Here is a 24076-nt window from a genome sequence, read left to right on the forward strand (position 1 = left end):
GGTGACGGTGACGTCATCGGCCAAAATTATAACTTTTAATATCTCAAAGACGAAAGCTGCACAAACGAAAATTTCAACTGCACAAACCTGCACAAACGGAGCACTAACGAACTAGCCCACTTTGGTTTGTTTTGGAGCATATGGGGGGATGGTGACGTCATCGGCCAAAATTATAACTTTTAATAACTCAAAAACGAAAACTGCACAAACGAAAATTTCAACTGCACAAACCTGCACAAACGGAGCACTAACGATCTAGCCCACTTTGGTTTGTTTTGGAGCATATGGGGGGATGGTGACGTCATCGGCCAAAATTATAACTTTTAATAACTCAAAAACGAAAACTGCACAAACGAAAATTTCAACTGCACAAACCTGCACAAACGGAGCACTAACGATCTAGCCCACTTTGGTTTGTTTTGGAGCGATATGGGGGGATGGTGAACTCTAGATGACCTAAAAATAATTTTTAATATCTCAGAAACCAAAACTGCACAAACGAAAATTTCAACTGCACAAACCTGCACAAACGGAGCACTAACGAACTAGCCCACTTTGGTTTGTTTTGGAGCGATATGGGGGGATGGTGACGTCATCGGCCAAAATTATAACTTTTAATAACTCAAAAACGAAAACTGCACAAACGAAAATTTCAACGGCACAAACCTGCACAAACGGAGCACTAACGATCTAGCCCACTTTGGTTTGTTTTGGAGCGATATGGGGGGATGGTGACGTCATCGGCCAAAATTATAACTTTTAATATCTCGAAAACGAAAGCTGCACAAACGAAAATTTCAACGGCACAAACCTGCACAAACGGAGCACTAACGATCTAGCCCACTTTGGTTTGTTTTGGAGCGATATGGGGGGATGGTGAACTCTAGATGACCTAAAAAATAATTTTTAATATCTCAGAAACCAAAACTGCACAAACGAAAATTTTAACGGCACAAACCTGCACAAACGGAGCACTAACCATTCAGACTATTTGCTGATTTTTTTGACGTGGGTGGGGTGTCAGCTTCACACAGCTGGTTATCCTTGCTATAAAAATTGCTAGAAGCTGAGAATTTTTTAAATAACTGCTCAGGTGAGGAATGAAGCATTTACCTTGACAGACCACATTCCTGGCTGTGGGTCCTTGATGTTGACTACTTTGGCCGAGTTGGGAATGTGCAAAAGCTCAGTCAAGCCGTCAGTCTTCCCCAAGACTTTTCCTGAAAGTCAAACAAATATACAGATGCAATTATTTACTTTTTCAGCAACTTTTATGTCACAAAGTTTTACAACTTTATACCACATGGTTGTAAGTTAAACATTAAAATGTGACATTATAGAAGAAAATTTTAAATTCCATGATGTGTTGTAAACATTAGTCAAGACACTGTAAGTAAAAGAACATGTGTAGAGTATATGTATCCCAGATGTGGAAATTCCAGGGATTTACTCAAACTCTTTTGCTGTGTAGGACTTCAGTTTTAGCAATCAATTCCTTAGTCGTTGCAAATTATTCCTTTTAGTAATATAATGTCATCTCTTCCATCAAACTGTTAAGTGAAATTTGCCATAAAAGCAAAAGTGTCTTGATGTAATTTTTAAAGAAGACGTGTGAAGATCCCTGGAGTCCAGATAATGTGGTTTCCCTCTGCTAAAAAAATAAAAAAAAAATAAAATAAGTTTCCTTTTGTCAGACTTAAGCTAGACTCTTTGCTACCTTACTTATCTCTCTTACTGGCAAAAACTATCTGCTCAACTAAACTATTTCTATGTAAGCTTGAAATCCTTCACGACAGTATTAAATTTCTCTTTGGGATCAATAAAGTATTCTTGAGCTGAATTTAAAGTAGCCTATATATATTTTTAAATATCACGAAGCGACTCTCCAAGGGTCTAACTGATCTGTCTGACACGTGCAGCACCCTGTTGAACACCCTTTGGGGGTACCACATGGCTACATCCTAGAGCCTCTTCTTTTCTCCTTCTAGATGCTGCCATCATTTTCTAGAAACACAAAATTGAATTCAGTTATTATGAAGATGACTATGGGATTTATTTCCCACCGAAGAGTTTTGGTGACTGCTCTGCTCTGGCCAGATTCCTGCAGACTGACTGTTTGACAAAAGGAGAATTTCCAGAAACTTAATGAGGTCTAGAAGAAAATCACGTTTTTCTGAAGCGAATAGAACCAGCTGTATCCCCTGTATCAAACTTTCCTCTTTGAGCTTTTCTTCTTTTCTTCCTTTATGTGTATACTACTTGTTCATACTTCTTTCTGGAATTACAATTACATTTTTTGGAAACAATGCGAACAAAATACTACTGCTGAATTTATACCTGACATAAGCATGAGGGTGAATTTTGCTAAATTATTGGCTTCTAGAGTATTTCAAGTTAATTTTAAAATAATTTATTTTCCCAAGGCCAATAGAATAGTGTTATAGATCTAATCTTTAACAGTGCTCATCAAAAAATAAGCAGAATTCAGTCACCATGTCAGCAGAGTGAAAATCTTACCCAGGGGAGTTTTTATTTCAATATCAGGTGCTGGGCCGCTGAGAGCCACCGTGACTTCTTTTAGGCTGGGATCAAAGGGTATTTGCCAGGTGTTGCTGACCTGACTGAAATGATCAGTGGAGAGCAGGTTGACCTTTGAGGACTGTACAGCCTCCTCTACCCATTTAAGAACCTGTAATGCAAAGGAAAAATGTTAGAAGTGTTGATAAAAGGTTGACTACTTGTGCTTACTAGAAGATGTAAAAAAAATAATTACTGGCATAACACTACTAAGCATAACTTAAGTTTAAAATAACATCTTTTAAGAGCATAAATTAATTAAGTAACATGTCAGCTATGACACATAAGCTTTTTCTTGGAAACATGGAACTCTTTATCAGAAATATTTTCGCATTCCGGGCATGCCATGGTCATATTTCCTCCACATCCCGAATACCCAGAGGCTATTCTGACCATGTGATTTGGAAAAGCATCTGGCCTTCCACATTTGCTGACACTTCAGGTAAAGATGTGTATGAAAAATGGTAACACATTTTTTTAAATATTAGCACAATATGGGGTTACAAATTTTCTTTTCACAGTTCAATTTAAAGATGACTGCAAGTGATGCATATTGGGGTCCCCAGATCTAAAACTAATTCCCACTAGGAATATGCAATATGGCATAAAATTCTTATCATGTAGCATGTAACATCCATGATTCTGGCAAATGAATTAGTTCTCATCTTTCGCAGGAGGAACAGAGTATTTCAGGCAGGTAAAATATAAATATTTAGTTAAACCCATGTAACTTTGGCAAAGAAAGAACAAATGTTTCCAGATCCACACAATTAAATGTCCATGAAGACAAGAATACACACAAGGAATTTTTGAAACAATAATTAGTTTCCATATTGTATACGTAGCTCAAATTTAGATCAAAGCTGATCTCTAGGCACTTTACACATAAAGATCCATAAAGAAAGTTTTTTCTTTTCTTTTTTTTACTATTGAAAGCAAATTGTCTGAATGTTCTCTGTGAATCTAAAGGCCTTACTTCCTTTGTATAAATTCCTCTCCAAAAGTAATAAAACTGCAGAACATTTAAATTTCATGCACTGGCTCTTTTCACCATCCAAGACTGTTGATTTATATTTTGGAGAGGCTGAAAAGAGCAGTGGTATGCATCAATCAGTACATTTTTCCCTGCACATTAGGTCTAGAGTCCCCACCAGGACATGGGTTGTAAAAACCGTCTGAAGACATTTAATTTCCAAAACTTTAGAGGAAAAAACACTTTTCTGTGGTTAAATCAGATCTAAAATCAAATGCTTCACTCAAATTTAATATGCAGGTTGATAACAGTGCAGGGCAATACAGTAATTATCCTCTTACCTCATTGACCTGTTTCTTGTCAAGGTGGAAAACTTGCCCAGAACTTGTAGAGGCAATCTCCTCATACACCTTGTAACCAACATGATTCCTATCATCACAATCACCCGTCAGCACAAACACCACCTTGAAAAGAAATATGGAACAATTAAAATGAAGTTTCTTTGATTCTGCACTTAAAGAAATTTCCGATTCATTAAATTATCTCCAAACCTGTGACTGTTTCTGTTGAATGAGCTGCAGGACTTCATGAGTCAGTTTGTAATCTTTAGAACGGGCATCTGTGAAAACATAGACAAATGATCCAGGCAAAGAGATCTCCAAAGCGATCTTTATAGCACCGATGCTCATCTCTGGGCAGTCACCACCTCCCTGTAAGAGAAAAAAAAGTTTGATCTGCCAGCAATGTTCATGTACAGTGACTCGTAAGAGTTTTCACATTCCTTGATCTTGTTCCTAATTTGTTGAATCACAGCTACAAACGATAACTTTGTAGTTAACGTTAACGACAGGCCAACACAAGTATTGCATAGTTCTGAAGAGAAGAAAAATAATGCATGGTTTTCAATTATCTTTGTAAAAGAACAATTCAAGAGTGTGCTCTGTCTTATGTATCACATGTTTGCATCATTCTGTTCTTATTAGCTCAGGGAGAAGCTTTATGGTTCCTCTGTGTAAATGCAACTACCTTCAACACACGTTTGATCTGTCCAAGACTGTTGATTTACACATCTTTACTAGATGATCATTACCATAGTTTGTCTCTCCATCTGGACGATTAGCTGAGTCTGAGCTGAGAAGTAGGAGGCTCAGATCATCAATTGTATGAAAGGTTAAAAATGTATGTGGACATGTACTGTGTGCTTGCGGGAATTCATTGCCCATTTGAAGCCAGTAAGTTCTTGTTGTGCATCATTGTATTTCTTACTCGCACAAAGCTTGATGTATGTCTGCTTAATTTTTTATGTTGGTTTGAATGTATTTAAAGCATTGTTATGTTCTGTTTGTATATCCTTTCGTCCAAGACAAATTTCTCCCATGAGAGACAAATAAATGTCTTATAATTTCATCAGTCTATTCTAGAAAACTAAAAGAAATACTGCCTACCAAAGTAAGGTTTCTTCTGTTATTTTTTATGTCAAATGGTGCAAGGGTATCAGAAGCAAAACAAACAGAAATGCAAATGTTGCAAACAGCCAAAATATGATACACCTTCAGCCTGAGACAAGTGAACCCCATTTTCTTCCATTTGACAACTTTCTCTTTTCGGTGTACCTGAGGCTTACATTAAGCCTTATAGCAAGACTGCATTGTTATTTTTACATACAGTTCTGCCTTTTGTCTGAAACAAAAACCCTTTTTTGTAACATTCTCAAGCAAAAGGAAGGAGTGTGACTGTTTAGAGGAGAGGGTAAGAATTAAGAATAAAGCTGTGACAGAAAAAGGGATTGTTTTCATGGTGAACTTGATCTATTCAGGCATAAATTTTAACACGGCATGCTAAATATGCAAGTTCCTTGCCAATGTCTTTCATCAAAGGCTATTCAGGGTTTATCTGCCTTTGTTTAACATGCTTAATTTGAGGCTTTTATTCTTTCTTTAATTTATCCGGAATACTTGTCAAACAAACACATTTTAGCATTGACTGATATATGTCCAGCTATTGAATGGTGTTGTTTGGCATTTATTTGCCTTCCAACGCTACAAAGTTCCTTTTTAGTGCCAAGCTTAGCAATACTCTGGTATGCAATTATGAACTTGTCAGCCTTACACTTTCTTTCGAGCCTTGTTTTTGGCTTCCAGCGCAAAATAACTAACTAACTGCAACAGCTCACAGATCTTCCAGCCCTGATGTCTGGTATAGTGACTACAACCTTCTGTATTTTAATTTTATGAAGTCCAGATAACCTGGGCATCCAGGCTACAGCTGCTGTTTCCTTGAAAGATGCAAGAGTCTGAACCCACCTGAACGTACAACTCTCTAAGTTCATCCTGGAACTTCTTTGGGTCTGTTGTGATTGTTACAGGTCCAATCTCTGCAAGAAAACACAAATCAATGAGCTTAATGGAACCACAGCCTCAATATGTGTTGGAGTATTTTTATTGTTCTACATTGTACCCAAGCCAACTATTGGTTTTGCCAAGTGCTAGTGAATGTCCATATTAAAATGTTAAAGTTTGAACTGCTGAACGAGAAAACTTTATGGAATAAAAGAGATTTTTTTAAGCAAGAAACAGGTAGAGGGAACTATAAAGAAAATAATAATACTAATATTAAAAATATGCAGAAGGTTTTAAGACATTTTTACTTTTAAAAACCTGAGTAACTATACAGTAACAGGTTATTGTAAAAAAAAAAAAAAAACAGAGTACTGCAGCTCCATTGTGTACTGATATTGTTTCAAAAGACAAAAATATTTTTGCGATACTCTAAAGTAGACCTATTTTATGCAGCACACTGTTTATGTAAACTTCAGTAAAACTGTGGCATCTTTGTTTTCTTATTGAGTGATGAAGATTTAAAGTTAGATATTTTTAGTACACTGCAAAAACACAAACACTTACCAAGTATTTTTGGTATACTCTTAACATGCTTGAATTAAGACAAAACTAACTTACAAATACCTTTTCAGCAAGACATAGGAGATTGTTATAAGTCAATAATTAATGGGAAAATGTCTTGTCATAAGTGAAATAATGAGCCAGTGGATCAAACATTTTTTCATCAATATTAAGGAATTGTGGATTCAACACAAGCGTCTGTATTTTCCTGAAAAGCTACTTCTAAGTCAGTTCTGTCTTATGTAATGTGTACTAAAATATTTGCACTAGAAACTAAACCAAAATTACTTGGTAATATCTTCTATTTTTGTAGTGTGAAGAAATCCAAGGAAATTTATGAGACTTGAAGTATAAAATTCAGACAAATATCGCCTCCAAGAAATTTGGTAGTGTTGACCACGTTAATATTGTGATGATTGTGATGATGATCGTGTTTCAATAAACTGTGCCACCAGCAATCACTTAATCATTAATGTCCACACCAGCGGTTTTCAACTCCAGTTCTTGAGCCAGTTCTGCACTGCACAGATGCATTTAAAAACTGCAGGACAGCAGTTCTCAAGGAGAACTTTTGTCTATATCATCCTCACTTTTCACAGAAACTAATGCAAGCACATGCTTGAACTCAACACTTACTTTGGAGTAACTTTTTAAACCCAAAACTGGAGTGTGGGAGTACTTGGTGTGACTCTACTGATCCAGCGGGAAAGTGTGCAAAATACCTGAGTGACAGAGCTCAGCTCAGGTTTAAACTCTGGACTGGTTTGCTATGAGGCAACATGGCTAAAACCTAAATGTCTGTGCACTTCTGATGATGATATTCCTCTACCGTATAAAACTACACTACTGCCTCACAGTAATAACATCTCTATTTTACATATGCTACTGTTTATACTCGCTTTTGTTTCTCAGACGTTTTATTGGCTGATGGGCAGTAAAGATCTCTCCCATCTCAAACTAGGTGACTGCAGCAGCTGCAGCTGCGCTAAAGAATGAAACTGATGATTGTTTGCAAAAAACAGCAGACGCACACAGAGCGGTTCTGCATATGCAAGCAGATTGAAACACTGGAAAACAAGGGGTCCCTTGTTGAAAATGGGGCAATTACAGAGAATCCCTGACTGTTAAGGAAGGATGCAGTTTTAAAACAGCCTGCAAGATGTTGGTTGATGTACTGCTAAGATATTTTGCCATTTTCCTTTTCCTCTAATCATCTTTTCAAAGAAGAACTTACGACATTAAGTATAGGCAACATAAACAGCAAGGAGTCTGTTGGCACTCCAGTTTTATAACATATATTATTTATTCTTAAAAAGCACTCATATGGTGTAATAAATAAAACAGAGAAAATTGCATTTGCTCCCAATAATTCAACTACTGACACTGCTGTGAAGCCTTGAGGAGCTTTTGTGGTGATCAAAGACATTTTTAAAAACCAGAAGGGAAATTAACCTGGCTGCTAGGAACAGAACTTGGATTTGAAGTTAAACTTTTCAGAGATGGAAAAATTGACACCTCTTCCTTTAGGGAGAGGTTCCCATGGCTGTTGTAACGATTCTTTAGACTGTTTTGGCTTGATGCCTCAAACCACAGCCACTCTTTTCAGCACCGCCAGTGTGGAAAACCCGGTACAAACCCATGACCTCGAAACAGCATGAGCTGCAATAAATCTGTTTAAAACTCTCCCTAGGTAATAAATCCTGACTCTGACATATAAAGACAATTGAAGCTTGATTTTTATAGTGTGTTTGTCGACATTCTTTGGTTATAGGGATCATTATGAGCTTTCCCAATAACACCACACCAAACAACTACACATAATTGCAAATGTGAAGTTCTTTCAGCATTCATCAAATGCTCAGCAGTAAGGGGATACGTCAGACATAGAATTAAAACTAGCCAGATAAACAGGATTTGATTCTTAAAAAAAGTAAAATCACTGCAAAATGCAGGTCAAAAAGTTTGATTTTGGTCTTATCAACTGGTCAAGTTTTTCAACACATTTCAGAGGTGATCACCTCTTGACCCCATTGATGCATTCTTTAACATCAGGCTAAAGAAATATCTTCAGTAACTTCTACAGCTCTGTCAATCAGACTAAGAGATGTTTTATTCAGAAAATGCCTGGATGCTTCTGTTTGTGCCCCTCCAGCTTTAAGGAGCAGGGTCTGGTAGTGTGTTGGTTATTACTGGTGCCTTCACATCGGTAATAAGTATGAATTTGTAATTAAATCTTCCAGACATGGAATGGTTGACAAGGACAAAAGGTTTAAAATCACTGCCCAAGATGGCTATTAGCAAATTTATGCAGACGTCTTGATACATTTTTTTAATACATGCTTTTTCTTACAACTCCATAGAAGCCAGGTTTGTGGATTGCTCAGTTAAACATTATCCTGTCAACAGATTTTTCCACCTGAGTTTAATCCACATGGCGTCTTCTCTGATTATTGTTTTCCTTGCCTTCTGAAGAAAGTTGGTTGTCCGGTATTTTATTTAAAAATAAGTTAAGTTCAAATATATACCCTTCTTATTTTAAAAGAACACTGAAAAAGCAGTTTTTATTTTCACTTTATTCCTACCACCTTCTATTAAATAATATTTGAATAAAATAAATAAACAATTTTAATTGTAACAGGATTAAATGTGGAAAATTTCAATTTGGTTTAATACAAAAATACTTTATTCACCCAAAAGGAAAATTAAATGTTGTCATAACTCATCCCGGTATCTTCAAACAGTGGTTGCACATGGTGATGCTGTGCAGAGGAAGGATCTCCATCAGCAGGCAGTCTTGCAAAAAAAATCTGAAAAGGCCTCTGCCTGAAGAAGGTTTCTGGTTGCTGTATCATGATTCTCATAGAATCATAGCTCTTAAGCTTTTCATATGCTAACAGCTCAATATCCAAACATCAAAGATTATATTCCAAAGTATCATTTCCTGGATGACACACTCAGTTGTTGTCAAACACTCCTAATCCAAATAATTTTCTTTTGCCGCTCCTGTTTAAATGCTTGTCTAGGAGAATGTTTAGAAAGTAAATGGATTTAGGGTATGATCCTTCCTCATTAGGATTGATGGAAGAGATGATTTGAACTTTCTCTGTCTCTCTCTACTCTGATTTTGCAAGGAAACCTCTTTTCAACTCCTCAGGTATAAGTAGAGTTTTTGAGATGCAAATCAGCAAGGTCTCAGATGTAAAAACAATATATTGCTACCACTGTTATGAATCTTTAAGTAAAAAGGAAGAGCAAAAATCCTTCCCATTGGACAGCATCCAAAACCACAGCAAATAATTCTACAAATATGCAACAAATTATAAGCAAACGTTTACAAAAAGAAGAAATCAGAGTTAACTTCACAAAGCTACTCCAACACGCAATCATGAGCAGTGTCATTCTAGAATCTCATGTCAATTCTAGAAATTTATATCAAGGGATATCATTTCTTCTGCAAGGCATGGCAAAACTTTCCAGGTTCTATAAATGATGTGTCTATAAGATGAAATCAACACCAAAAACATTGTAATTTGATAAGTTAAGTGCCCAAAGGTGGTCTCCTAATTAAAAGGATGAATTATCTCACTGAGTAATGATGGTCACGCAAATGAATTTAACATGAAAGAATGTCTGAAAAAACAACAACAAAAGAAAGAAAGTGATTACCACAAACTAAACAAAATCAAGTCCTCCATGACATCCTGTTTTATTTATCTGGTTGTGGAGGTAGTTGTTGACACAATAGAAAACGAGATAAACAGTCAAAATCAACCTAAACTATCTCAAAGGCATTTGGAAGTATTTACTTGTAATCTCTGCATGTAAAGCATTCATCTGCAAAACACATGCATGCCTAAACACAAAAAGAACATCTAACGAGTTCAGGCAACTTTCCAGCAGCAAATTGAGTTTCACCTCCTCCTACATTCAAGCTTGAAGTGATTTCAATTAGTCAAACATTTGCTGTGCAGCAGGCACAACATCAGCAGTAAGGAAAGCAAATCATAAGAACATTGCATCCTATTTAACCCTTAGATCAAAAAAGGTTTTAGCAAGAATGAATATTAGTTAATAATGGAGATGCTGAGAAAACATCTGGTGACCAGAATCAGATGATTCTAACACTTAGCAGAGTTTGATCTGTGATCATCTGTTGAGAAATAAAAAGTCTGAGCTTTTCTTTGATCACTGAACACACCACATCTAAGCCCTCACAGATTGTGCTGATGTCATCATGCATTGTGGAGGAAGACAGGTCCAGTTATTTTTAGAATAATTAAGGTGCTTAAAAGTGGAGTTTTAGGATGTACAAAAACTCTACCAAAGTCTTGTCTGCGAAGATTCGTAATGCTTATTCAGGGTGCTACTTATGAGACGGGTCAGACTTCAGCGAACACCAGGAAGATAAACACATTGCAGAAAAGTTGTTCTTGAAGCTTCATTCTGTTCGTCAATGAAGGTGCTCAATTAGAAATTATTGGCAGCCATAGTCACAAAAAACAAATACACCTCCAGTAATCAGTTGGTAGAAATTAACCGATTACATCCTTATCATTATTGTGTCATTTTACTACGTCATATATTTGATATTTAATGTGAACACTCAGATATCAGCAAATCACTATAATTGCCTGCTTGTGTGAAGTTATTTGATATGCTGAAACAACAACCAACATAAAATGGGAAAGTACAGAATGCAAAATCTAACAGGAATGTTGGCAAAGCTAAATTAATTAGCTTTCTCTTTTGCTCACTAAAAGTTCCAATCAATACTGTTAAAATTTTGTCACCTTATGGGGCTCCCTTGAGGTCTCAGCTCCTTTGTGAATAACGTAAGAATAATATACGTGAGTAAAATTCTAAGAAAATTATTTAAATTCAAAAACCTTTCCTAAGATGATGCCACTAGGAGCTAGTAGCTACTATAACCATTTTCTACTGGTCTAAGCAACAAAACAAATCAAAAAAGTTTTACAACAGCATACCTCAATTTTTACCAATTGGCTCTTGGAATATCCTTGTTTCTTGGAACACGGTTTGGGATTTATAATAACATTCAATTTTAAATTAATTCAGCAAATGTAAGACAAAATATGAGTAAAAGTACAATAATAAATCTTAACTGTTCAAACTACTATAGGACTTGCATGCAAAAGAGGCTTTAAAGAAACAAGCCTTCTGCCATTCTGCTGACAGTGTAAATTTTGCCAGACAGAGATTGTCTATCATCTTGACAGCTCTGGAGTGTAATAATTTAAAAAACCCCACAGAGAAAACACATGTGAAGCAGCACATGAAGCCACTAGTTTGGACTAGCAGGCAAAGTGTATAGCAATAAACACATAACACAGAATCCAACGTGTTCTGAGAAATATGATGTATCACTGGGCAAGTAGGACCAGGAGCAAAGTTACTCAATTGTAGAAAAGATAAAAATAAAAAATCTAATGTTGAAATCATGTTCACATACAAATAGTATTTATTTCTCTTACAGGACACACCAACATCTAACAATAAAAGTAAGAACAATCTGGGAGTTATGAATCAAGACTGCCTGTAATGTCAATATTTTTACTTTAGTTGCTTTCCTAACTTGTGGTCTGATCCCTAAGAAGAAATTAGTTTAATATAGACAGATTTACAGGATCGCCAATGTCTAAATCTGCCCTTTTCACTTTCCCAAACAGGAAATTACGATGCTGTAAAAACATAAATGCCAGCTTTATTAAAAATGCACATGTGCCATTTTAAATGGTATAATTCTGTGGATAGGCAGTGGTTAGTCTGTTGGGATAATAATCTCTATTTAGTTTGAATTAAGTCTAATTATGTCAGCTGTTTATGGTGACTCAACCATATTCCTGTTGCTATGAAGCAATAACTACATTTGGAACTTAATCAGCTTGCTGATAACTCTGTTCTTTTTCATTTATGTGCTGTGAACTGTAATTTCTAGGTCACTTTAATCATAAGGCATATTATTTTGTATTGTTCAACTTTTCTGAGATGTGCTTCTGTTTCTTCCACCATCTTCTCTTTTGTCTACCTACAAATTCTTATGCTGCATAAATTTGCTAACCTTCATCCAATAACTACGGTAACCCCAGAGCAAGAGAGCTCTCAAGATGCTTTATTTCAAACCAGCACAAACAGAAATTGTGATGGAAACTTCTAATCACAAAGAAATGGACCACCATGCATTTAATCTCTGCTGGGTTGGCCTCCCCCTTTTCTTTATGAAAGTTGGACGTGTTGTGGGGGACAAAAGGTCACCAACCACACATACCTAATAATGCCATGATGGATTCAATTGATCAATATCAGTCCTCCACAACAAGTAAAGCAAGATGGAACTCACTCACAAACCACACAAGAGCATCTAATACTTCCCACATGTGAGATCTGTTGGAGAGTGTGTTGCAAAGACAAATGAATTCAAGGAGACCTCCTGTGGTGCTTTAAGAGAATAAATAAGTCCTCCTATGGTGCTTTAAGAGAATAAATAAGTGATGCTGACTTTAACAATTCATTTTTTATCATGTTACAAACATTTGCATTGTATTGACTCAATAATATGTAGAACTACCTTCTGCACATGTGTACCAGCTTTTTATCTAGAAGGACATTTTTTTTGCTCAATTTTCTTAATTTTCTTGTTCCTGCTAAAGAAAACGTAATACTGCCACAGCCGTGTAACATCATTATAAAACTTAAATTTCCGTAACATGGCCCAAACAACTCCTCATGGATTAGCTTGGTTGCCACTCTGGCTAAACTTTTTCCATTTTAGATTGATGGACTGAACAATGTTTTGGAAGTCATCTTGGGATTTTGATTTATAACCTAAACTTGCTTATATATATATAAATATATAAATATAGATATATATGATCAATCAGTTTCAACTTAAACACTGAGTTTTCTGGATATGACTGACTCACTGGCACTTGCTCTCTGTAGTTACTTTGAATCACAGGCTTACCCTAAGCATGTGGGAAATTAAGGAGTTTCACCAAAGAAGCGCATCAACAAAAGAGTTTAAGATTTCTTCCTCTTTGTAGTTGAGTGAAATTTTACGCTCTGTCTAAAGAGAAGCCACAAGAGAAGAACGCAGTAAGTAAACAACTTAAAGCTCAAAATAAAAGAGCAACATTTGGTAAGACGTGCAGGGTTCAATTACAACTCCAAAGAGCAGCGTTTATATTTGTGCTGTATATCTGCATGCAGCACAAACGTTAAATTCAAAAGATCAGAAAGAATGCATTACACCCTGGATTTGAGCTACACATATGAGGTTTAAGGTACAGTAGTTTACTACAGTCATTCTCTTTTGCTCAAAGCAACAAAGCAATTTTATGTATAATGAAAGACAACTTTGTGCTCTAAAGATGTTATCATCTATGTGGATTGGCACTTCAATACACCAAGATTAAGGCATTTTTCTTGTGAACAAACAGAAGGTAGACACTGAAAGATTCTAGTGCAAGAGAAAATGTACTTATGGACTTTTTCATCTTATATAAAAATACTTCTAAGTTCTTTCTAAATGCATTTTGCCAAGTGTAAAGGGTAGTTTGAAGGAGGCTTAAGGTGTTTATGGTTTATTTTCAGAAATTTGGCTTGGCTTCTGAAGCTCAAGTGAAAAGATATCTTAATGCTGCAGCATAGTGGGACCTTTTGGACAATTATTTTTGCAGAAACACTTTGGAAATGCCCCATCTATTCCAACATCACTGAGAAAAGTGGACCAGACACAGTTCAGGTCTTCAACTCCAGCATTTGAGAACTAACATCCTTCATTGATTAACTGCATTGGAACTGCAGAATTTGATGACGTGGGGAGGAGTTAATTCCAATAGTTTTATTTTGGTGTGTTGTGTCTAAACATTGCAGGACAGAAACTCTCAACAATAGGGGCTGGAGGCCTCTGCCATGAGTGACAGTGCTTAAGGCCTGAGCTCAACCTGATAAAATAACTTTCTGGTGAATTAGAGTGGAGACTGTTAGTCAGACCATGTCATCCATCATCAGTGTCTGACTGCACAAATCTGCTTTTGTATGAATGGTCAAAAATCTGTACAAGCACACTCCTAAATCCTGTGGAAAGTCTTTCCAATATAGCTGAAACTGTCATACCTAGTGTAGGTACAAGATTTTCCTCGACAGATGTTTTATAGCAGTTCAGGCCAGAGAGCACTGACAGTTTGACCTTTGGTCCTGCAGCTTGTAATTCAGTTGCCTGGTGCACACAATTTAAGAACCAGACCAGTGAAACTCTGGAACTGCTGTATCAATCAAATGTATGTCAGTTTTGGTGAATGAGACACCAGCTGTGATGCCTGTAAATTCAGTGGTTAATATTATTTGACAGCTTTGCTAACAGTTTTCCATTGTAGCACTTAAGCTTATTTATTTTATGTGTGTACACACAAATAGGAAATTATGCTTAGGCATAAATTTTTTTCATTTACAGCTGTAAACGTGTGGTCCTGCTGGTATAGCCTCATTAACCTTTTACAAGGATGTAATGTCTTGCCTGGTCCGTTTCAGCAAAAAATGTCTCATAAAACAGACCAAACTTAACAAAGGCAGAAATAATGTGTTTTACTAGGTTGATGAGGAAGAACACATAGTTACCACAGATTTCCTACATTATCACCTTATAAAGCCATCCTTTTACATGTTCTAAATAAGAACAGAGAGAAACCCATTTACAGTGCAAATACAAATAATCCCCTTTGATGTTTTTGTGTTTTGTTAGAACCACAAAATTGTTTGTACTTTATAGGGATTTTATGTAATATGCCAATACAAAGTGGGACATGATGTTAACAGAATATAACTCCTTGTTTTCAGATATTATCAGATATTATCTGATAACAGAGAAATCTAAATCTGAAAAGTGTGGAATGCAATTGTCTTCAGCCTGTCTGAGTTTAACATCAATATTTCATATAATACTGTAATAAATACAATTATAATTTTATGGCATTTTCTTATCTAAACAAGACCAACACACTGAATTTGTTCATTGAAAATGGTAGAGATTTTTTATGCTCCACTACATCTCCTTTCATTTATGGCAGCATAATTTAATAAAACTCACAGCTGTGAGGTCCGCAGATACATTTAAAGCATAATATTCACTAATCTGTGCATCTCTATTAGCATTTAAGATTCTACAGTTAAATTGAAATTAATGTCCTAAATTTGTATTAATGTTTCATTTTATATTACCTTTTTTTTCTTATGCACTCTACTTGCTTAATGAAATAAAAACATATTTTTTATAAATACTTAAGATTTCAGCTGTTCATTTCACACCATTTCTGTTTAGTATTTCTTTAATAATATTATATACTTTACTTATTTAGGAGCTGGATTTAAAATTTTAGAAAAGAGCAAACAGGACCATAAAGTACAAAATCTAGCTGTCTGTTTCTCTTAAGAAATGACAAAAAATGGGGGCGTGCTGTGGTGGCGTAGGGGATAGCGCAACCCACACTTGGAGGCCTTCAGTCCCCGACGCAGCGGTCGCGGGCTCGATTCCTGGACCCGGCCGACATTTGCCGCATGTCTTCCCCCCTCTCCTTCCCCCCCTTCCTGTCAGCCTACTTTCGAATAAGGGACACTAGAGCCCACAAAAGACCCCCTGGTGGAGAAAAAATAAAAAATTAAAAATGACAAAAAATTATCCCTTGTACTCTGCAACGCAAGAAAATTGTATTATTTGTAATTCACAAAACACACCTTCTCTTGGAAAGACATCACAGCTGATAAAATGTGCAAATCAATTCTGATTTTCAACATCTTGGTAAATTTGGACAGGGTGTGAGAGCTAAAACATCAAATTTTGAAGTATATTAAAGGCAAACATAACTATATAAAGCAGTGTTTCCCAACCCTGGTCCTTAAAGCTCACTGCCCTGCATGTTTTAGGTATTTCCTTGCTTCAGTGCAGCTGATTTCAATTGATGACTGATTAACAGGCGTTTGTTGAACTGCAATCAGTTGAATCAGGCACATTAAAGCAGGGAAACCTCTAAAACATGTAGGACAGTGTGCCTTGAGGACCAGGGTTGGGAAACACTAATATAAAGGATGTTTGAGTACCATAAACATTGTTTGAACAGCAGTTTAATATATCATGCTATTCCACACATACATACCTTTTTTAAGGAATGTGCATGTGTGAAAACAAATGTGATGGACAGATATTTATTACACTTTGTCCATTTGTTTTCTCCAGGATGCAGATCAGCAGCCAAACCGCTCAAAATGAACATATGTTTCAACTCGAGTATGCTAGCGGGCCTTGCACAGAGAAACCAGCCTTAGGAGTCACAACCAGAATGAGGTCATGCAATACCAAATCATGTGAATGCTTAGCGTTGGAATCAGGCCTAAAAGGATGTAAAGCGAATGAGTTCCACATGAGTCAATAAAAGTGTGATGTAAAGCAATAAAATTAATGAGTAAAAAAAAAAAGAACCTTAGGAAAATGTTTCATTAATAATTGCGTCTAGACACAGCTCAAAATTCTGGGTTTAGGAGAAGCTCTGACTGATGCTTTCAAAAGTAGTTTATTATGCAGTATCTGAAACAGTTGGTATTATTAAAACAATATAGACAAAAATATTTCTCATGACCTAACATTAAATCAGACTGAACTTTTTCAGCTTCAGGTCAGTGGAGAATGTTGTTGTTATTTTCTTCAAATCCAAAAGTTTGCATATATTTGTTTAGCAAACTTAAATCAAACATTTTCAGTACCTTTCCACAAGCTTTTCAGAGTTGTTTTGATAGAAATCTAGGACATTCTTGCTGACAGAATGAGGCCGTCTCATTTTCAGCTTTGTACACAAATTTTCTGAGTGACTGACGTCTTTCTATAACTCAGATATCTGTTGCCTATATTGAATTTGTTGGGTTTGTAACTACTTCAACCGTATGATAGAAATCCATTTGTATGACTCAATTGTACTCAAGTCTTAACTTCCTGGCCGACATCTTCAGATGTCATTTCAACATTTCCACACAATGTTCTTTCCTCAAGCTGCTATCCAACACCAGTCCCTCCTGAACTAATGCAGAACTGCGGTTCTCAGATTATTTATAAAAAGCTTTGAAAAGACTGAATCATTTTCCTTCCACTTCACAATTATGTACCAATGGTAAAGATTTATGTCTTCATTCTAAATTTCCCAATGAAAAGAGAAACAAATTTGGAGAAAAATAGTAAAACAGTCGATATAGGCCAGATGGTGGCTTCAGAAGAAAGCTGATGGTCCTGCTTGGACTAATGGAACCTCTTAACTTTAGGCTCAGTCAAAAGGAAAACATGTGGAGTGTCTGAAGGGAACAAACCTCACATGGTGTATTTTAAAAACCCTCTTAACTGCATCACTTATTTTAAATGGATTCAATCTGTCATCCATCCATCCATCCATCCATCCATCCATCCATCCATCCATCCATCCATCCATCCATCCATCCATTTTCTGTTCACCCTTGTCCTTTTCAGGGGTCAGGAGGGTTGCTGGTGCCAATCTCCAGCTAACGTTCTGGGCGAGCGGCGGGGTTCACCCTGGACAGGTCGCCAGTCTGTCGCAGGGCTCTGTGTAATTCCAAATGCATTTGAAGTTCCAGGCTCAAAATTGCACACACCTTTAACTAAGTGCATCAGTTCCTACATCGGTTTTCAGTTATTTGAGTTATTCAAACAAAGTCAATGTTTACTTATATCACCTTGGATAACAATATAAAGTCATAAAAGAGCATTCCAGATCATATATAAAACTACAAAAACCAGCACTGTTGGGCCATCTATTACTCTTTTTTTCTTCTCCAAAATCTCCTTCTCTCTCTCTCTTGGCATTCCTACCTAATGGCATCATTACTGACTCTGTCCAGCTAAATACAGGCTCCTTGTAATCTCACACGGGCGGAGTGTTTAAGACAAAAAATGAAAAGCCCTCGACAGAAGGAAACAAAGAAAAACACGGGACTCGTAGGAAAAGACGCTGAAAACCAACAAAGGAGGCTTTGAGATGAGAGGCTTTGATCTTCCAGAGAAGGTAGAAACTATTCTGCCTTCCCTTCTCATCACTCCTCAGCCGTCTCCCTGTTACTAATCACAACTGGCAGGAAAACGTTAGACAGGCAGGCTTTCAACTGAGAGGAACCAGTTTCCACACCACACAGCTGAAACAAACCAGTCATCTTCATGAAATGCATCCAAACAATTTAGATGCTTGATTTAATTTAGAAAAATGTAACGTTTTGATTTGAGCGGATTTTCTTCAGCTAGTTTTCAAATTTGCTCAGCTTCTTTTTCTACACTTCTGTCCAGTCAAGAAAAATGAAAATACAATGATGAAAAAAAAAAGAAAATATAAGTACACTCTTTCTGCTTACATAAAACAATCAGGTCCTGCTAATCAAATGTGTTTCACTAGTTGATCTTCTACTTGATTATCTCTCAAAGGTTTAACAAATAAAAACCTGAAAATGTTCAACACATTTGGATTTTCTCTTATCTCTGTAAATAAAATCCAGTGCAACCAATTACCTCCAAAAGTCATTAGTACATGTGTTTGATTTAATTTAAGTATGAATACAACTGTTCTGTGAAGCAGCAGTTTCAGATTTTGCCACCGCGCTTCATAACTGCTAACTAAAAAAAAACAACAACAGCGTGGAGGATAAACTGTGGATTAAACAGGAAAAGTCATGCCACCAGTTTGGAAGCATTTCAGATATTTAAAACAAAAACTAAATCAAAAATTATAGATATTGTGATTCATTTTTCAGCCATATAGTCAAGTCCTATTTGTATTAAATATACTTTTCATTAAGTTGCATTTCTGCATTAAGTTTTTTATTGATCTGATGTACTGTTCTAATAATAAATGTTTTCATTAAATGTAATTGAAATAAAGTCTTAAAGACAGTTTGTAGTTAATCTCTAAAATGAGTTTCAATCAAATAAATAAATGAACCTGTCAATATAACATTATTTTTTGACTATGACCAAGCACACAATGCAAGTTTTGCAAACCATGGATCATTTAGCTGAGAGTTTGGTAAACATATCGCAAGACTATAATTGTGTGTATTTATGAGGTCACAAAATTGAACAAAAGTTATTTTGAAAGGCACTATGAATAAACGTATTTCCACTAGAACATGACTGCAGTCCTGAATGTGAGTAAAATGGTTTGAGAAGGAATCCTGCTTCTTTCCTCTTTTTTGTTTTCTCTCTGCAGGATGGAGTTTCGGGGGGAGACTTCCTGGTTATCTTCCCATACAGGCCTGACCCCAATATCCAGGCATCCTCCTTGCTTCATACACAGACTCTCTTAGAAACTTGCAAAAGGATAGACTTTAGAAGAACACACAGTGTTGTGTTTACCGAGTCAGATTGCAATATAAATAAAAAGACTTCTTATGTAAAAGCAGCCAGATCAAACAGGAGGGGCTGTATTATCGCACTGGACTGGATAAAGCGGAAAGAAAATGGATCTGTGTCATAAATGTCCCAATGAAAACAAAACAGAGGAGGGGACAGAAGGGAAGGCAGAGATCCGGGGTCAAAACAACATTTGGAAAAATGTTCAACTACCCCTGCTCGCAGTGTGTTGTGCTAATCATTCCTCTACTCTCTGAGGGGTTTCACTCTGACATCCTCGTAAACATCTTCAGAAGTAAACGAATGTCACTTGCCAGTGAAGGACAAACACACGGCTGTAAAGTCTGTAAAAAGGAGTCGACATGGAGGCTCAAACTCAGGCTGTAATCGTAACTGTGAGAAGACAATCTCAGAATTTACGTCATCAGACAGGAATAATTGTATGAAAACCTAAACTTAGTCTAAGATGAAAGTTTTTTTCCATTTCTGTTGATACATCAGAGCGTTCGTATATCACGTCCTAATAAATTCCACACTCAAAAATGCATAATGAATTGGATATTTATTAGATTTGTGTATAAAAACAGATTTGTACCTTGTATTATGTGGTTATTTTTCAGATGAATGCTCACAGATCAGAGAAATAAGGATATGTGCTTCAGAAAAATGTTGAAAACCAGCAGAGAAGCAACATCTGGTTGAGGAATTTGTGTTCACCACACAGATCATCTGTCTATTAATTTATTTTCTTTTCCTTGAGGTCTCCTGGTTCAGGTATTTTCATATTAACCTGCTTACAGTATTTGACATAAAAACGTCCAGGCTGAGGGAGCAAACTTACACCAAGAGCCATTAACATTTATGGAAAGGATGCTACAATACATTGCCAAAATATGACATGAGATGTTTTATCTATCAAGGCAATTCTTATTTTGAGTGTTGAATGTGTCTTTTTTTTTTACATTTAAGCTATAGAGCATCCAAACCTGCAAAAATAATCAGATTCCTTCAGAGTTGTCTGCTCGCCTCTTCCTTTAAGTGTCCCCTAGAAAATTTCATTTTTTTATTAAAATGTTGTTCCTGTGTGTTTTTCCATAAGCACTTTGAAAATAGTTGCAATCAATCTCATAAAGTGTCTCTTAAACACAGAGTTTGTTGCAGTGAATGGCTTTACTTGACTATTTGCCAGTTCTGACCTGCAGTGTGATGTTGGTGTTAAATGACCCGATGATATATTGTCTAGACATTACTGCTGAGAATGAGAGAGCACTTAAAAGGTGATGACAATCGTCAAGCCGTTACAAAACTAAGAGCCTTGCAGTCACCCCTGACGGAATGCTAATGAAAGAGACCGTCAGTCCTAACATCTGCACAGAGAGACTACGTCCAACAGTTCATGCTAGGGAGGAGGTGAGGAACATTCAGAGGGCAGAGTGTGAACAAACTATCACATCTTCCACCTTTCCAACTGGTGGAAGATGTGATAGTGTTCCACCAAACACTCTCAAAATATTCAAGATTCAACAAATTTTATATTGCAAAGTCTCATTATTTTCCAGACTCAATTTCCATGTTATACCAGCAGTTCTTAAATTTAAGACATTTGTTCATAAAGTTGTTCCCGGTTGAGGTTTATAATCTGTGTGGTCCACAAATATGAAAACATATTGCTGACGTTCCAGTTCATCAGTGTGTAATTACAGCATATGGACAGACATAGATCAGCTTCTAAAATCTAGAATGGGTCATAGTTTATTTTGCAATTACTGAGAAAGGGGCTGGCTTTTGATATCTATATTTTTGTTTATGGACCTTCCAAACCAAAAAAATAAGTGTATAGGTTGCAGGATGTTTTATGGTCTTCTGATTTTATAATCAGAAACCACTACAGCAGCAAAAACTAGATTTTCCAAACTTCAAAATATCACATAACAAGCAGCTTTCAGTTTTTAAAGTTGAGGTGAATGAGCAGAAAATTTTAACTGTTGATTTTTCTTTCATATTCAAAATAATAATTAAAAATTATTTATTCTAATGTTCCACAACTAAAGGTTCCCTCACAAAGTATATGATTGACATAATTGTGGGAGGAATCCTTGACCAAACTAATCAGAAATTTGGGGGTGGGAGGGCACTTAGGAATAATCAGTGTAAAACATTCATCTAAGAAAGTCTATGTGCAAAATTAAAAAAGTGGCATTTTTTTCCACTAACTTTACTTGAAAAATTATCTGAACAAGTTTTATATTTTTTCAGTCTGTTCAAAACTGCACATGGACCCTTGTTTTAACAGAAAAACCACAAATAAAATTAAAGATTTTTTTAATGCATGCATTCCTTTCTTTTCATCTGTATTACCTGGGTCATGAAAGGGCACCAGAGCGAAGTTATACAGCGGTCTCTTCGGTCGGCTCAGGGATGTTTCTAAAATCTTAGAAGCTCCCTCGATGACCTGAACCAGGTCGTCGTACATGGAGCCGGTCACATCGAAAACGAACGCCAGGGTGGATGCTCCCTCCGGGATGTCCTCATTCTTGGCCAGGGTGTCTGAGTCCTGCGCGGCTGAAAAGGCCACTGACAATAAAATTAAGAGCCACATAAGTTCGAAAGTCCAAGAATCCTTCTCTGACAGAGTTTTTGTACAGTTGGTTTTCGCCAGTGTGACCCTCAGGGCGAGTGTCGGCATAAGGGCAGAGACATCAGAGCGGTTTATGAAGTGCAGAGTGAGCCAAAGTGGAACACAGGACTCCTTCAGTGCGCCTCTGTGGTTTCTGCAGCTCCTCAGAGATCTATGAGCTACACTCCCCGTCCCAGCGGCTCTGGCACTGTCCCTCACAGAAATGCAGAGTCAGGACCCTTCATCTGCCCCGACATACAAAGACCACCTCTAAGCTGGCCACACAATCTCCGAGGCGCAAAGCCTGTCCCATTGGACAAGAAGAGGTTTCGCGAGACATCCTGCGTGTATTTTGTTTATTACAAAAGATCTGCCAACTAATATAGCTCACTTTAAAATATTAACGCATCATGTCGTTTTTGATATATAAAATTATTCCACTCGGGTTTTTTAAAAACTCTTTCTACTAATCCATTTAGGTTGTTGTGTATTCTCTATTGTCTTCTGTCATTAGATGCAACTTTTAAGAAAAAATAAATACTTGGTTGGATTTTAGATATTGAAAAATCCACAGGGTTGAAGTGCAACAAGTCGAAAACAGATGTGTGAACACTCCGAGGTCTTCTTGTCTGTGCTCAAGTCTGCATTTCCATCTAGTGGCAATATGTTGATATCGCATCTAAATTCAAAACAAAAATTCGATTTAATAGAGTATTCTGCTAATGCGATTTGAAAAACCAATTCTATAAAAATAGCTACTTAGGACACTTGAGCAAAAAAGAAAATGCAAGTGTGATAACTGGAGGGAGAACTTTTATGTCACTGCTTTGTGTTTAAAAAACAAAAAACAACAACAACAACAAAAAGAAAACAGTCAAACAATCATCAAAAAAGTTGATTTTTCTTTTGCTAAAGAAAATTTTAGCAATTTGTCCCTTTTATTAAGTCCTGGGTATGGTTTTAATGGACTAACTACATGTAGAAAGGCAAGCCAAGTTGCTTTTTTTCAGTGCTAGACCTAAGACTAACAGTGGATGCATGAAGGAACATGCCTCAGTCAAAGCCTCAAAACTGAAAGTTGTACCGTCTTCAATGGAAAAACATTAGAGATGTGAAAATGTCTATGTAGCACGAAAGGCTTTTATCCGATAGTTTCAGTTTCTGTGCAACCGCTTTGCTGTGCCCTGCCAATATTTTTATTCAAAGAACTTGACTGTTGTGTTAAACACAAAGATTCCAAAAGAAAACATGTCAGTAGTTTTTTTTTTACAACACTGGCTCTCAGATTAGTTATTCCAGAGCTGAAGAACTAGAAACTAAATGCAACCTCCACATCTATATTTCTGGAGCTGAAAACACTAAGTAAGGAGATCTCTAATGACTTTAAGGGTCTACATTTTTCATACTTGACAAAACCCACTCAGAAATGTAATACATTTTGGCCAAAGACCATCCGGTACTAAGTACTATACAGACCAATTCAAAAAGTTCAAATTACATCCTTTCATAAACAGAAAACCAATGCATTGAGTTAAGAACTGGAGTGAAATGATCAACAGGCAGCAGCATTTAGGATGACATGCAGATGCCTTTATTTC

At 36.5% G+C, this 24076-nt stretch overlaps 1 protein-coding gene across 1 annotated transcript in view; it reads right to left on the reverse strand.

The window, feature by feature from the left end:
- hmcn1 (hemicentin 1) overlaps window positions 1–22547 on the reverse strand; it is an 87192-nt gene extending 64645 nt beyond the window's left edge. The window contains exons 1-7 of the mRNA XM_044129999.1: window positions 22505–22547; window positions 22220–22435; window positions 5854–5924; window positions 4102–4260; window positions 3892–4014; window positions 2518–2689; window positions 1114–1220 (exon numbers count right to left, since the gene is read on the reverse strand). Of these exons, the coding sequence (XP_043985934.1) occupies window positions 1114–1220; window positions 2518–2689; window positions 3892–4014; window positions 4102–4260; window positions 5854–5924; window positions 22220–22435; window positions 22505–22547 (891 nt within the window). The remainder of the gene's footprint in view (window positions 1–1113; window positions 1221–2517; window positions 2690–3891; window positions 4015–4101; window positions 4261–5853; window positions 5925–22219; window positions 22436–22504) is intronic.
- Between the last annotated feature and the right edge of the window lie 1529 nt (window positions 22548–24076).

The sequence above is a fragment of the Gambusia affinis genome, linkage group LG10 (assembly GCF_019740435.1).
Source record: "Gambusia affinis linkage group LG10, SWU_Gaff_1.0, whole genome shotgun sequence".
NCBI lineage: Eukaryota > Metazoa > Chordata > Actinopteri > Cyprinodontiformes > Poeciliidae > Gambusia > Gambusia affinis.